This window comes from Ciconia boyciana, chromosome 1 (genome assembly GCF_034638445.1).
Source record: "Ciconia boyciana chromosome 1, ASM3463844v1, whole genome shotgun sequence".
NCBI lineage: Eukaryota > Metazoa > Chordata > Aves > Ciconiiformes > Ciconiidae > Ciconia > Ciconia boyciana.
In genome coordinates, this window is record NC_132934.1 from 40,114,705 (window position 1) to 40,131,688 (window position 16,984).

Genomic DNA, 16,984 nt, shown 5'->3' on the forward strand with positions numbered 1-16,984 from the left:
GCTTGCAGAAATCCTTATAAATTTTGCTTTGGTACAGCTAATGTTCCTAAACCAATTCAGCTGTGGAGAAGAGAGTTTGTTACCAGCTTACCTGAGTTACCGTTATCAAAGGTGTAACTGGCAACCAGGGCACCCCCATGCAAGTTTGCTGAAAGAACAAACGTTTCATTTTTTATCCAGTTCATTACTGCTTGAGTCTCTGGCTGAATGCTAGCGTTGTTATTTTCAAAGGCATCAGGAAAATTTCTGTTCAGATCTTCTCCATTCTTATTGTACCTTAGAAAGACAGAAGATAGTCCCATTACTGTTTTGCCTATAGACGCTCCCACATCGCCAGCCTCCCAGTCCTTAAGTTAAGATCTGTGGCATGCTAGTATCTTCAGGAAACAGGCAAGATGTCCACTGCAAATCTTCTCAAGCATTAAGAAGATGGACTTTAGTTTGCTTTCTGGCAGCACTGGAATTTTCATAGGACACAAGAAAATAATTCTTCTATTCTATTTCAGGTGGAAACAGTGACTGATATCTAACATGCGTATAGCATGCACACACCTACATGTATGTGAATTAGAAAAACCTAAGCCAGGTAAGAAGGCTGTTGTCCTTCTGTATGTGTCTTTCACACTTGTATAGAAGACCAGGGTAACTACTGGATAGCTGTGTCCCTTGTACCGCTGGCACTCTGGACATAGAGAAAAAAATTTGCCTCAAACACAGGATGTATTATCTTCCCCCTGTACCTGAAGGTCCAGCCTGTGCAAATATTTTCTTCCTTTTTCACTCAGACAGGTCAGTACAGAGAGTAGAGAGGGTATTTAGCATCAGCTGTATTAATTTTTAAACTCAGTTAGTTAAACTCTGTCTATTTGACAGTGAGGGGATTAAATATCCCACCCTCCATAAAAGCCCTATCTATTTGCTGAGGAATAAATTTCTGTCCTAATAAAAAGGAGGGCCTACATCAGTCACCTATTGAACTAAACTACCTAAACTACCTTTTCACTTGCTTCCGACGTTGCCATGGCCAGTGATCCAAGAGAACTTCTAGCTCATGAGTCTGCTTTTTCTGCACATTCCAACTTTGTCCCTTTGGCATTTCTTCCCATTCTCTCACTCTCTCTTCTTCTTCCCTCTTCTAGCATGTTAAACTTTTCCTCCCCTTTTTGGTCTCTGCAATAGTTACATTAAAGAATGCAAAAGTAGCACAGGATGCAATGCTAGATTACATTATCTTCTGCATAATTTTTTTTCCTAGCACTACTGTTAGCACAGCATCTATTACAGCTAGCTCTGCTTGCGTAACTCCTCCCTCTTACTAGAGCTGCGTTCAACATGATCTTTAAATACGTTTCTAGAAGTGCATTCAACAAGCTTAGACACATCTTTTTCTCCTTAAGAAGAGTTACAGAGTTCTCCAATTGAAATAGATCCCTGTGGGTGGAGTTTTCCTTCTTTTTTTGTAGCACCCTAACGGTCTAAATAGGTTGTTGTGCTTCTATTTGCAATCTGGGTGTCCTGGCTAAAAGGCTAGGTCATTACACCATTCTGACCAATTTTCTCTAGCCGCACCACATATAAACACCAGTCTGACTCAGTCTTCCAAAAACTCTATGCTGTAACAGTGCACCTTCAGACCAGCACCAGCCAAAATTAGCCCTAACACATCCTCTAGGTTATCCTCTCCACCAAGTATGACTCAGTCTCTTGGCTATCTCTGATTATTACTCCCCACCCATTTCCTTTACCTACTTACACCCTCCTAAGCCACCCTTACCTTCCTCGTGTGTAATAACAATCGGGCACTTTTGTAGCTTCAAATCCATCAGGATTCATTGTTGGCATGATATGAATCCGGGTGTTATTGAGTAACCGGGTAATAACTGGGTCACGTCTATAGCTGGTCACCAGGAATTCTATCAAATGGAGCAGGATTTCTCTCCCAACAGTCTGTATGAAGAAGCATAGATTTTAAGTCTGCTATGGAAGAAGGGGGAAAACAAACAAACAAACAAACAGACCCACCACCTTGCACTTACAGGTTTTTCTTACTGGATTACACAAACATAAGAGGCATAAAAGAGCATTCTGGTCAACACTGTTTTGCTTTATGCTCTCCCCTAAATATATTTAAAGTAATTTAATAGATGAAAGGAGTCACTGGAGGGTTTTCACAAGGGTTTTAAACCCAGATCAACCAGAGCTTTTTCTGTAATGGGAAACTGATTGTCAGCTGCACTGCTTAAATCCTGCATGGGTAAGGTATAGCCTTATCAAAAACTGAAACTGCGTAGGCTGCCTGTTAAAGATCATGTGAGCTTGGAAACGCACCACTGCATTATCTCAGTTGCACTGCAGGGTCAGCTCTGTGCTGATGCCTGAGGGACCCTGGGGCCTGCACATAAGAGTCAGTGCTGTGCATCACCACTTGGCAGTGATGGTTCAGGAGAAAGGAAGGAGACACCTTCCATGTTTTCCAGGGTGCTACAGAGCAGGATTTTTTCTTGTTGATCCCCTTTTATGGGAAGTCAGCTTTAACACAGGATCAAGAGAGGTCCCATAGACACTTCTGTTATATTCTCTGTCACATTGCTTTATTTTAATGCCATGAACACAAGCACCGGGGAAACCAAACAGGTATATATAAACCCTTAGAAAAAGAGACAGAAGGACACTTGGATGCAGACTTTGGATTAAGGAAAGGTAGTGGCAGAGAAAAAGCTAAATACATATTTTTTTTCATTTAAGTTTGTATAGGTCATGAAAGCTGGCAGGACATCTCCCTTTGGTCTAGTCTATCAGATTTCAGGCAAAATAGTGGCAAGTTCCAGCTCCAGTGAGTTAAGAACAATCCTGTTCTACCCCAGAAACCACTAGTACAGTATTCACTGGACCATACTTTCCAGGAGCACTTTCTATAGCACTGTGACCCATGCCTCAAGGGTGCTGTAGGGCTCCTAAGCCCTGGCTGGGATGGGAACAAATCAAGACTTGCAACTAGATGTGCTCTGGAGATAATTTATCTCTACTTTATCTCCAAGAACAAAGCTTGGTAAAGCACTGCAGGCTCCAGTTCAGAGCTACAGCATCTCACTATCTTTTAGAATGAGTCTTGCATCACTGAAGTGGAAATACTGCAATTTTTTTTTTTTTTTTCCTAAAGTGGGGAACATGGAGTGGCATTACTGGATGAACCTGGTGTCACAGATAAACATCTTCTTGCTTTCAGACTGGTACAGGCTAAGGTAAGAGGTAGGTGAAATCAGGAAGGGCAAAAGGAATATTTCTCCACAGCTATTTGCTGCACTAATATCTTGTTAAATTTTCACATCGGTGTATTTTAAGTAGCAAATCCTGCTCTGGGTGTTGAGGTAAACAGGAACACAGACACCATCCAGCAGGAGCTCTGCCTGTAGGAGCTGGGCTGGTACATGATGGGGCAAGGAGGGCTCGGTGTAACTGCTGTTCAGGTTGTGAGCAAACCATATCTTGCCAGTTAGCCAGCAATTGCTGTTTATCTCAGGAGAAACAAACAAACAAACAAAGTAGTGCCAAACACGACTCCGCTAAGTTGCGGATCACAGCATTTTAAGTGTCATACTTGAAGGCAGCTGTAGTCTCTGAGTTGGTATTTGAGCAATTCTGCCATGCTGTTTGTACAGGGAAAAAGAAGGATCTCTTCCCAGCCTGCCCCCCAGCAGATTTGTTCCCAGGTTTTCCAACCCTTGCCTGTCAGCTCCTGATGGTCTCCTGCAAGCCACCACCCAGTAATCCGCTAGGGGAAGCTGCGTTACACAAATGCATTTACTGTCCCAATAACTAAGTGGTTCTTCTTCTAGACGCTACAGCAAATGGGCTTTGACAAGGGGGGAAAAAGGTATCTAATTTCCTCCATTGCCAGTAGCTTTCAAAACAGCACCCGAGTACATGAAAGCAGACTGCTCTGCAGGTTTGATAAATTCACTCCGTGAAATTTAAGGGATACAACAGAACCTGTCTTGTACAGGCAGCTCAGTTCCAGCTCTAGATGATAGACATCTTGGGAGGCATATGGAGCGGGGTGGGGGGAGAAAGGAAGGGAGAGAAATCAGACAAAACATGGCCCTGGGCATGAGAGAGAAAGCTAGCAGACTCAGAAGCAACAAGAACAGCCCTACCACAGAGACAGCTAAACTACAGACAAGACTGGACTGCTCTCTGAGGAACTGGGAAAGTGCCTCTGCTCCTACTGTACTTCTCTTCAGTGTCTGACAAAAAGACATCCAGAAAAGAAAGGGTAGAGAAGCAGGAACAGGAAGGGGAAAAAACGATAAAGAAAAACAACAAAAGAAGGTGGTGTAAAGAACAACGTTTATAAAGAATGGAAGATGACCAGTTTTTCATAGATGACATTCTTTGCACTTAAGACTTAAACCCAGACTTACTTACACATACAGTATTTTATAAACTAACCCTAATTTACAGGATTCCTTGTATAGCTATTGCTGTACCTGAGTACTTAGTACATTAAACAATTCAGCTAATCTCTATCACAGAGGGTTGGTACTTTGATCATTCCCTGGTGGGGGAAGAGTGTATTTATTACCACTCTGTTTTGGCAGAGTGACAGAGGGGTGGTTTTATTTTGGTCCAGTGTACCCTGCATTTCTTGAGAAAGCACATCTGGACATGTTTGAGGGGAGGAAAAGGGAAAGTTTTTGTTTCTGGGAAAATATAGCTCAAGTTTTGATCAAGCCCTTGGAAGGCATCTCCTGCCTAGCCAGGCTTTACCCTGTTCCCAGAGAGGTCAGCCGTACCTGTGGAGAAAAGTTATGGCACATTTATTTTTACTTTAGAGCTTCAAATAAAGGATCTAGTCACAGTGGAGGTAGGTTGCTACCAGTAAAGTAAAGGACAGACACCTTAACCTGCCTCTAGTCTAATATAGGGGACAGCCTTTATGTGCTCTGGGGCTTTGAGAAGACATGATGAATATTTGGTTTTAATTGCAGTATCAAGGGCGATGCCCAGGTGTATTGTTTTGCATGATGCCCATGTGCATTGTTTTGCCGTAGCTCAGATGAGGGGTGACATGAAAGCAAAGGCAAGCCCTTTCTCCTACCTCTAGGGACACAGATATTAAGTTTCTCTGTGCAGTTTCAGCTGTCAGTTTCCCTGCATGCCCCAAAGGGAGAGAGTCAGTAAGAAAGGCTTTCAGTCATCCTCAGGGGAAGAAGGAAGAAGCATGCATGTGTCAGGGCATGGATCAACACTGTACGAAAGGGTGTGACTGCCATTTCTGTAGACATACCCCTTTAAACTTGCTGACTATCGCTTCTGACATGGCTGGGTCAGCACCCTGCTCAGCAACTGAAGGGCTTACTTGAGAAGCCTCAGCAGCAGCCAGTTAAAAGATTAAGGTTAGCTCCAATTGCACCTCCACTGTAACACTTGACTGCAGCACCCATGTTTTTAAAACATTTTTGTTACCACATGATAGAGACCTAATACCAAGGGACTATGGGGTGGATAGACTCTGCCCATTTTTATGATTAAAATTCTTTCCTTACATGTGGCCTGGTTTTTCAGTTGAACTGTGTTGAAAGAAAGACCCAAACAATCAGGTAGGACCTGTTTCAGCGCAACATGGTCTTGCCAGTCTCCTTGCTCCAGCCCTGACTGCTCTACAGACTGAGGCCTGCATAGCATACCAGGCACAACCCCTCCTAAGGAAGCGAAGTTACAGCAAAGAAACCAATAGTCCATCCTGGTTTACCACTTAAATGCCACACTTACAAGATCCTCTTTTTTAACACTTGTACAGCACTAATTATTATGCACAGCTGCAACACACCCCACTGTGTTTGTCCTTCTTTACTACAATGCACCAGTGTTAAAGCAACTGTTTGTGCAAATACAGTTTGGCACATATCCATTTACTTCTAGAGCAGTAATCACTATGGAAATATGAGAACTACCACATGTATAACAGGGAGTTGCAGTTCCTTTGTTTATCACTGAAGGAAATGGCAACATAAAGCCTGCTTTTGAACTAGTAACTGGCATAAGATGTTACCACCTGGACAAATTCCACAGGCTTCAGGCTTTCAGCATAGGCTTCACCTGGCTGAGAAATGGATCACTTTTTCTTTTCCCACTCAGAAGAGTGGGAGTAAAGATAAGGAAAAAGGTAACTGGAGCAAGGCAGCAGCCCTACCTGTGTTAAGAGATCTCAGCAGCATCCAGCTTTTTTTAAAGTCTGAAGTTAGCAAATAGATTTGGTTGCTTTGAATTTTGAAATCTCTGGTGCATCTTACCTTCTTACTATCACATCAGCTGATACTGAAGCCAGGTGGAAAACAGTTCACTATAGAAGAAATATTTCTTTTTTTAGTTCTCTTTCCTAGAGCGCATATTTGTTTCCCTGCCACACCACTTCATACTATATTGCACAGTACAAAGGACATAGGAATATGTGATGAAAATTCCTTACAGCAGATTGTACAGTATGTGGACACAACTCTTTTTGCCCAACCTGGTGATAAAAAAAAAAAGCCTTTTTTATAGTGGCATTTTGATAGTGTACATGCAGCTTCCATTCATTTTTTGGAAATGAGAGTGAGAAATTCTACATGAGTGTAGAATTACTCCACAATTAATGAGTTAGTTGGTTGTTTGTTTTTAAGCCCCAATTACATTGATCACAAATAAGTGATCTACCCCAGTCCTCAGTCACCCAACACCTAATAAGTCACCATATCTCAGGAAACCCTTCTGTGGATATGGCTACATCTATGACAACATGGAAAAATAGGGTCTAGTTGCTTTAACTTAAATCACAAGGTAAGCCAGCAAGATAAATACATCCTTTCACATAGGCTAGCTCAGGCCTATCAGTACAGGCTCGGCTTCACATAATGAAACAGGCAAAATACTATTACACTAAGAAAAGAAAGTGATCAGAAGTGGATGATTTAGGAGAAAAGGGTTGGTATCAGGATTACTGTCCTGGGAAAGAGTTTATCTTGTGATGGCTCAGTTACACCATAGCTGCAGAAAGTTAAGGAAGCCATATACTTAATACATTAAAGGGGACAAGCAGAAATGCACAGGTAGTTTACACTTTGTTCAGACATGCTTTTCCTTAAAGACTTTTTATGCTGTGATATACATGGTTTAGGAACAGCCTTCAAATTAGATCCTATGGTTCAGTTGTGTAGATTGGACTCAAGTCACTGGTACAGCTGGTCAAAAGGTGATAGTTCTGCTCCATTTATGACTTAGGAGTGTTTGGGGGTTTGGTTGTGGTCGATGTTAAGTGGAATGAGCTTTTCCCCAGGGAGGAACGTGTGCGTGCACACAGTGATGAAGAGAAGATCTTTCAAGTAAGAGTACAAGCCTGGGACAAGAGAGGCTGCTGCCTAATTCAGAATGAGAGCTGCCCCAGAACAGCAGGAAACCTCTCCCTCATCTTCCTCAGTGCAGACCTTATTAATATTTCACAGGCTTGTGCATTTTGTGTGGTCTATTAGTGCCATTTTGATTAAAATCTCACATAGCTGCAAGTGACTCAACTACCTCTAATTATCAGTTTTAATCTGGCTTGGGTTAAACAAAAAGTACTGCTAAAAATGGCGTCCAACTTCATACAGGCACAGAAAGAATGGGAGACGTCTTTTGTTGCATCTCTGGGGATCTGGGGCAAAAGTTTACTCTATTTGGCAACGGTGATCACAAAATAAAATCATTTAAACCTTGGCTGGTCATGTCTTACAGTATTAAGAAAAATTAGCCTACTTAATAAATCTTTCCAGTTCTGAAAAAAATACTTTCTTCCTAGCATTGTGTACTCACATTATTTTATTAGAACTTCCCTGTTGGGCAGCTCTCCAAATAGCCTAGGTTTTCTTCCAGCAGCACGTGTGAACAGCCTGCACACATGCAATTCAGGCTCCCCCCCAACTTTCAAGTTTTAGGAGCAGTCAGCCAGCTGAGTCAAAGAAAAATGTCATTTGTGTGATCGTGACAGGTTAGAAGGGCAGCATCGCCAAACAACACTTGAGAACAGAACTTTTCTCACTTTGTACCATTTATGGAAAGCATCACTGAAGCACAAAAGACTTAACTAGATCAATGAAGCCATAATCCTGCAATTTTAAGATGTGAAAGACTGTGGAATACAAGTTGAAGCTTGTCATAGAGTTAGTGCAAAACTTATCTGCTTAATATATTATAGGAGTAGTTGCAACTTTCCTTGGTGACTAGTTCAGCAGAATCTTAGATTATGGGGAAAAAAAAATTCAAGTTCTCTAATGCTTCTCTATATGAGGAATTAATTTCCTGCCATCTGAAATACATTTATGGTCAGATAGGAAAAACAAACACCAACTGCGTTATGTCCATACACAAAAAAATATAAGACAAAGATCATCATGAGGGCCTGAAAAGGAGGAATAGCTCTATTTCCAGAATCTTCCCTAGGTGCATGCTTGGTCTAATGAACAAGCTAGAATGTAGCATGGCACTTAGTGCTATATGGTACCTAGGCAGCTCAAGGATCAACCCTGCTCAAACTCAGACACAGTGCCAGATACTTTAAAAAAAAAAAAAAAAAAGTCTTGCCTCATTTCCTCACAAAGTCAATATAAAAATGTAGATCCTAGGCAGTGATCCAGGTTGCCTGATCTCCAGCAATTCCCAACCCTGTGGATATGCAAACAGTGTGTGTCTCCACGTGTGTCAAAGTTCTTTGTGCATATCCAGCTGGGCAGTCATAGCGGCAGGAGTGCTTCATTGAGAGGTTTCAATAGGGGGAGTGGCCTTCTGCAGTCCAGCAATATTGGATTTAAGAGCCAGGCCATTCTGGATGAGGTCATACCCTGCCCTCCATCTCTTTCCCACCAAAGCTGGGTCACCTATAGCCATAGGTTTGCAATTCCCTTCAGCAGTCTGCAGGGATTGTCACATGGAGCCTCAATTCCTAGGCACCCTGGACTACCCTGCTGACATGCACTAGGTTTTAGGAGTTGCAAACCCTATCTTGGGCATCCAGTAACACATGTACCCATTTGTACCATTTGAAACCATGAATCAGCTTCCTCCCACACAGAGTTAAATTCCAAAGCAGTCAGACTCCCAGCAGCACTTTGAGCATAGTCACTGTCAAACAAGGTGAAACTAGTCTAACTTGGGGAAAATTCTTGGCACATAATGTCACAAGTGCCTGTAGGCGTGCAAGTGCTCACACACAGTATTGGTAATAGCAATAGCTTGTGATATGTTACGCTTTGCACAGGATACACTTCCTACTACATCTATTTTTCTTAGTTTTGGGAATTCACAATCTAGCACATATATATAGCACATATATATATAAAAATATATATAAATTTCATCATTTCTCTGTTGAATTATTTACCCTTCACATTACAGACTGCATAGAAATATATTGTGTAGTTTAAACTTATCCTGAACATGACTAATGAAAGCAGGTAAAGCTAAAGAATAACGGAAATAGAAAGCCAGAAAAGATTATAGAGAAGAGTGAAGCTTTGAGTCTTTCTGTTCCAGATTCATGTACTACACCAGGAAGGCACTCAATCACCATTATCCCCTTTATCATTAATAAGCGGGCATTCTTTCCACAGCAAGTTAAGCCTGAAATTGCTTTTTGTTTTGTACTCACTGTGTTATCTCAGGTGAATCTAGGTATTCCTAGCTTAAGGTTCCCAAGATAAATTTTCTTTCTAAAATAAGTCATTTGGTGCTTCACAGCAATTATTATTCAGTCTTAGGATGCATTTGAAGAGTTCTATCAGTCATACTTCATGCCTAGACAATAATAACATACAAGCAAACTACTGCATCTGACTCATTGCTAGGAAAGTTAAAGCCTCTGTGTTTATTCACGTGGAGAAGACAAAGCTCTCTACTTAAGAGAGGTCTCAGGTGTAGGACTGTAGGATTTTTCACCATGATGCAAGGTCTCCTAAAGCCCCTCCATCAAAACAGGGGAACTTCACTCTTGAAATTCCTCAAGAAATACACACATATTAGGTCTTCTTTGACGTATGATATACCTTAATAATAAGTAGCACACACCTGAGAGAAGTTCACTCTAAACCTGTGGTAAGTGTATTTGGTATAAATGACATTGCAAAAGTTGAAACGTACCTCATCCCCATGCATATTAGCAACATACTTGAACTCTGGAATGCCAATCTTATGATGGGTTGGAAACCTTCCCAGAACAAGAACCCACAGGTCTCTACCTTTAAGAGGGGAAGGGGAAAAGACATTTTTTTAAACAAGTGTAAAATCATACAAATCTTAGAGAAAAAAAAGAAGAGCTGGTCATTAAGGCCACCATACAAATTCTCATATTTCATTGCTGCCCAGTCAGTCCTATATATAGCATATTAAACAACTGTTTTTTTTAATTGTATGAGTACTTGCTAAATTAGTTATAGGAGTAAATAAATTTTGCCTTCTGACCAAAAGCGTGTAGTGGACGCTGCAATTTCAAAAGCATTTAACCAGTGCTAGAAAAGTTTGGTTTTTTTTTTTTTTGTAATAAACATTTTTCAAATCAAGTTTAGCAAGCAAGATCTTGTCAAGCAAATTCACCATGCAACTAACGAATATTTAAAATAAGACACTCTTCCCCAAAAAATATTAAATCATTATAATGGTTGACTGAAATACATACAGATGTTTCCATTATCACAAAGAAAGAGCATAATTTTTTTGCATTAATGACACAAAATAGTGTCATTAATAACACAAAAAAGATAAACACATTCATGAGTTACTGCTCAGAAAACAGAAGATACCAGGCAGAGCTGTATCAGAGACATTAAAAAAAAAAATCAGCAGGGAAAGAATTAATAGCTACAGAAAGAGTATTAGTTAGGACCACTAAAGCTGCACAGGAAGCTGAACTTTAAGTAACAAAATAAACAAACAAACATTTTGGAAGTCCTCATTTAAAGGGGGCAGGGGGCATTTTTGATTATTATTTTTAGTGATGTTGTGGCATTTCAGATCTCATCTGCAAAACTATGCTTCCCACTAGTCTGCTCAATGAGGTGGAAAGCTCCAGTTTCAGGAGGTGGCAGCAATTAAACCGGACCGGTTCCTTGATAATAGCAGTCACAGCCTATAGATTGCTAATGTCCAGACCTTGCATGCTGCCTGGCCTCAGCTCTCATGCAGGGCTTGTTGGGACCCATGAGCTGTCTCAGCAGAGTCCAGCCGTCATAACAACTTACAGGAAAGAATAATGTAGGTGTTGCTATATGCAGTACTATAAAAAGCATTATTTCCTAAATCTTTGTGGATCATCAAATCCACAGTAAATAAACTCTGGAGCATAACAGTTTCCCAGAGGTGGAAGCCATGACCCTCATGGTATAGCTGCGGTGAGCCAGTCACATAGCTAGAAAGGAAAACAAAAATGCAGTAGCGACTGCAGTACCTTCAGGAATGGGAGAAAAATGTTGAAGACGACAGAAGGAACACTACAAGATGCACTGAAACTGCACTGAGACCTGATGGCGTCCCAGCTCTCTCTTCTAGATGGAAGTGGATACAGCTAAACTGTAAAACACATGGTTTCCTACAGAGGAGACATACACCTTCTATAAGGTTATAAATTCATTCAGCCCTGGGACTGCCCGTTATCAGTGTGAGTACCAAGCACACAGACAGGGCTTCAAAATATCTTAGAGCCAACGGGTTCAGTGAATTACATGTAACAAGCCCTCTCAGAGTAAGTGAAATAAGTGCTGATTAAAAGCATGAGTTTCTTCAAATCCTTGATGATTTTGTATATAAGCACAAAGCAGTGACCTAGAAGGTGAGATAGCTTAGTGCAGGATCAGGACATTAAACCAACCAATATACTTACTACATTTGTATTACCTTTCTGTATATAATTATCATCTAATACATAAAATACCCAACCAACCACAGCAGCCAAACAATACTGTAGTCACTAGAACATGAAGCATCTTATCTCACCAATAACCAGACATTAAGATTAGCCCCTGGTTTTATTTGAATGGAAGCAGATCACAAGGGTCATTTCAAATCCAACTACTAGCAATGATGACATCCACATTCATTGCATACAGACTTTTTGGAGCATCTCGTGAGGTGATGTAGAACAGTGCCATCTTCTTTAGCTGCTTCCCCATAGCAGCACTAGCACCAGTTCATTACTATATATACACTAAAGCAACAAGAGTCCAAGTACCGCTAAAATGCTATAGTTGTTTCTGTCATTTAATACTTTCTACAAATAATATTGTATTCTGATTTCAAATTGAAAAAAAAAAAAAGAGAGAGATTTCCAGTGCCTTGCCATCAGCAGTGCTCTTTCCTGCTGCTATCACTGTGAAATTGCACTCATGGGAAACACAGAGAAGAGCTAAGTATAGACTAGCATTAAGTACTGATTTAAATTGGTCTTTCCAGCACTAGTGCTTAGACTGTTTATAGTTTGTATGAGGGTCATCTAAATGATAAACACTCCCATGAAGCAAGACATCAATTATTTCCTGGCATTTCCAGCTTGTAAGAAGTATTAAACCTACCATTAACAATTAAAATAAATTCCTGGGTCTGCTCAGCCTGCAGTACTGGATAGTGTACCTATGAGGGATGATGCAAGAATTCTCTCCATACAGCAGTAATTTACTGCATGTAAAAAGACTCAGCATAAAGTTTCCTTTAATCAGTAAAGCCTACATAACTCTGTTTTTGAACCTCAAGTGAATAGCTCAGCTACCTCCCATGCTTTGAATCAACTGAATGTGTACCAAAAAGCCATTTCTCACTGCCAAGCCAGAACTGACTTCAACTAATTAGTGAACTATATTTCAAGTAATCAAGACAAACGTGTTTGTGTGTCTCGGCACAAGTAACAAGACTTGTATTGGAACAGAGCCAGGCCACACAGCTACTAGTAGAATGAGCATTTTTAAAATTTTCTAGCATTGCCACAGTTCATGGCATAGTATCAGTATTCTAAACAGATCTACAAAAACTGGGAATTAAGATGGAGAACTGAAATTGATCTCCAGATCTAGTGGGAAAGAAACCCAATCATTTGTAGACGTTGCTGTCTGGATTGCACTCCCTGGCTTGCTTTGTTCTGAAGTTTATTTCTACTTTTCTTCACTTTGTTCTTTACAGCTTCATTTATGAAAAAGAAGTGTTGTCATTCCAAAGAAAGTTATGGCTAGGAAATGAAGTTAAATGACTGGGCAATGCACCAGACCCACTGTCAGTGCTGCTCAGGCTAGGCTACTGGTTCAAAAGTTTGCATGGAGGTCCACTTCAACCCAGAAAAAGCAATAGGCTGACTACAGTCCTCCTGGGCTGGCCATGTGTTGCACCCTGACTTCATGGGTAGGAACTGCAGTAATGCGGATCCATGTTGAGTTAGTCCCTACCTAGAAAGGCACAGGACAGCGAGAAGAGGAAGAAAGATTGACTCTCATTAGAATGCAAGGTCCAAGAACAATTTAATCATAGAAACAATTACAGAATCATAGAACAGCCCAGGTTGGAAGGGACCTCAAAAGATCATCTGTTCCAACCTTCCTTGGGAAAAGGGAGCCTAGATAAGATTATCGAGCACTCTATCCAATTGCATCTTGAAAACCTCCAGTGATGGGGACTCTATCACATCCCTGGGGAAATTGTTCCAGTGAATGATTGTTCTCACAGTAAAAAAATATTCCTTCTTATATTGAGATGAAACCTCTCTTGATGCAACTTGTATCCATTGCCCTTTGTCTTTTGCCACATGGCTCATTGTGAAGGGAGAGCCTCCATCCTCTTTGTAGCCACCCTTTAAGTACTAGAATCCTGTGATGAGGTTCCCCCCTGAGCATTCTCTTCTCCAGGGAGAAGAGCCTGAACTCCTTCAGTCTTTCCTCACAGGGGAGGTTCTCCAGCCCTTTGATCATCTTCATGACCCCCTTTGGACCCTCTCCAGTCTGTCCACATCTTTCTTGAATTCTGGTGACCAGAACTGGACACAGCACTCCAGGTGCAGCCTGACAAGCACTGAGTGGGATGATCACATCTTTATCTCAGCTAGTAATGCCCCTGCGGATGCAGTCCAGGATCCGATTTGCCTTCATTGCTGCAGCAGCACACTGCTGACTCACGTTCAACTTGTTGTCCACCAGGACCCCCAGGTCCCTTTTCAGCCAGGCTGCTTCCCAGCCACACAGATCCTAGCCTGTACTGGGCTCTCTGGGTATTCTGTCCCAGGTGCAGGCCTTTGCATTTGTCTTTGTTAAACTTCATACTGCTCTTGCTATCCCGCTCTTCCAGCCTATCCAGGTATCTCTAAGATGGCTCACCCTTCTGACTTGTCCACCTCACCACCCAGTTTGGTGTCATCAGCAAACATGGTGACAGTGCTTTCAATCCCATCATCCAGATCATGTATTAAGATGTTGAACAGTGTAGGGTCCAGTATTGATCCCTGGGGGACCCCCACTTGTGACAGGCTGCCAGCCTGAGTAAAAACCATTGATGACCACCCTCCGAGTGTGGCCTGTTAGCCAGTTTCCTACCTATCTCACAGGCCACCTATCCAATCTGTATCTTGCCAGTTTGTCCAGGAGAAGGCTGTAGGAAACAGTGTCAAAACCAGTTTACTCCGGCTCCGGATCTGGCTGAATACCTATTTGAACAGTACAGCACTGAACATAGCTCATACAAAACTTGCTCTGACACTGGCTAGAAAATTGAGTTTTTAGATGTCTAAATCCAAGCCTCAGATATGAATCTGCTTGGATCCATCTATGTTACCTATAAAACACATAAAGCTACGTTATGAAAAAAAGACAACATGATATTATACCAAATCAAAGTAATGACCTCAAAAAAAATATACTTTTGAGATTTGGTATAAGCCACAACAATTTACTTCTTTGTATTTCATATCCTCTTCCTTAAAACTTACTAATTTTTACTCTTACTTATCCTATGTTTGGCAACAAACTCTACAGCCCAATTAGCATATTATCAGGGTGGTTTGCATATTACCCAGAAAGATGTGGCCCTAAGCTGTAGGGAAGGCCACCTTAGCAGTAAGAAAAGAAGATAGAGGAGTTAAATACAAAGTGCAAACAACTTAAAAGCTTTATCATTATTCTTCAGGTTGTTATTGACTACTGATATTTCAGCAGTCCTGAGAACTTGCCCTATCAGGTCTTCATTCTATTGTGCTCCACACAAACTTTTAAAATCTATGTTTCTAACCCCCAAAGCATACAATCAAAACACTGAAAAATAAGAAGGGGGACCAGACAGACAAGGTTTTATTCAATGAGAACATGAGAGGGTGGTGGCTGTGCCTTAGGCATAGCTTTTATCAATCCTGCTCAATTCCAGTATAAGCAGAAGAGCTTCAGCCTAGATTCTATGATGAGAACACCAAGTAACAGTAGTGAAATAAACATACCAGCTGATTTTTATAACAGCTTCCACTGCAAGAGCAACCACTACATAATTATGGTTTAACAGAAGAAAGAAACGATGCAAATAACTAGCATCTGCATTACTTATACAAAATATTGTGGGGAGACGGGATGGCATGCAAGTCACTCCTTGATAAATTCTTCTGTAGATATATCACAATTCCCACATAATCTCTCATACGCTCTTTAATCCACTTTAACTATGCATACTAATACTGAAAACATTTCCCTAACTGCATTTGGCAACATATTCTGCCCTGTCTTGGGATACTGCATCCTTACTGGCTACCTGTAATACTAGGGTAAATCTAGGTTAATTGTTACCATGCAAGATACTAAGGCATGTTTATAGTTTTCTTTTCATTGCAGAACTATGTCAGGGTATCATCCCAGCTGCATCTGACACCTATTTTCTGAGACTAAGTCAAACTATGCTTACTACAACATAAAGTTCCTTATCTTGCAGGAAGAGAGAGATCAAGAAATCAATCCTGACTTTATCACTTCTAACTTTTACATCACATTCATGGTAAATCTGTTTCCATGCTAACACAAACCATTCTTTGGCTTTTAATTTTTTTGATCTGTACTTTTAATCCCTGCAAAGCTCAGTACTGTCAGTGTGTAACACAGGAGTACAATTGCCGCCTATGTGCATGCACATAGGCAAGAAGATGGAAATCCAAAGACATTAGATGCTTATGTAACTTAGTATTGTACTTCCAAGCTTATGAAGACAAAGTGTTAGTTTCTCCATGATAACAGTAGGGCAATACTGTCTTCCAGCAAAACACTACCACAGCTAATGAAAGACTTCAGGAGCAATTCCCTTTTGCTAAGCAAACACCAGCAGCATCCTTGCCCTGTGGTACTCTGATTTGCCATCACCAGTTCAAGCTGGAAAATCTAATGCTATTTTGGAACTCGTCTTCCACAAGGGGACTGCCCAACAGCACACACGGCTTGATTCAGATTCTAACAGAATTTGAGTTACCAACACATTATTCATATAACCAGAAGTGTTTAATCAGAATGACTGATGTAGTAGCATTGCAGAAGTAGCCTTACAAACATGAACAAATATGTGAGTTTAGTCTAGCCAGTCTCTTTAGTAAAGCACACTCCACATTATGGTAAGTATTATAAATGTATCCTTTGGGGATATAAATTTTGTAAATTACCAGCCAAAAAAGGCAGCTGTCTGCTCAGAAAACAGACACTCTAAATGTCTAGTTTATACTTGGAATAACCTACATAACTGAAGCTGGGATCAGACAGACATCTGTATGAACAACTGTAGTACATCAGATTCTTTTGTGATTTTATCCTCACTTTCAGTATACCATGTTCTCATGGTCCACTGAGACAGAAAGGATTATCTGAAGAGTCAGCCTGGATTAGCATTAGCAGTGAACAAAGTTGGTATCCCAAGAAGAGCTAGGACACTTTAAATATAAGAAAGTCTTCAAGGTATTTTGAAGGATTAAAAAGATATAGATCAATCA

The 16,984-nt window shown here is 40.9% G+C and overlaps 1 protein-coding gene across 1 annotated transcript in view; it reads right to left on the minus strand.

The window, feature by feature from the left end:
- The window catches only part of CPM (carboxypeptidase M), a 34,356-nt gene that overhangs the window by 3,695 nt on the left and 13,677 nt on the right, over positions 1-16,984 (minus strand). Inside the window, exons 3-5 of the mRNA XM_072878089.1 lie at positions 10,150-10,247; positions 1,775-1,947; positions 92-276 (exon numbers count right to left, since the gene is read on the minus strand). Coding sequence (XP_072734190.1) covers positions 92-276; positions 1,775-1,947; positions 10,150-10,247 — 456 coding nt within the window. The remainder of the gene's footprint in view (positions 1-91; positions 277-1,774; positions 1,948-10,149; positions 10,248-16,984) is intronic.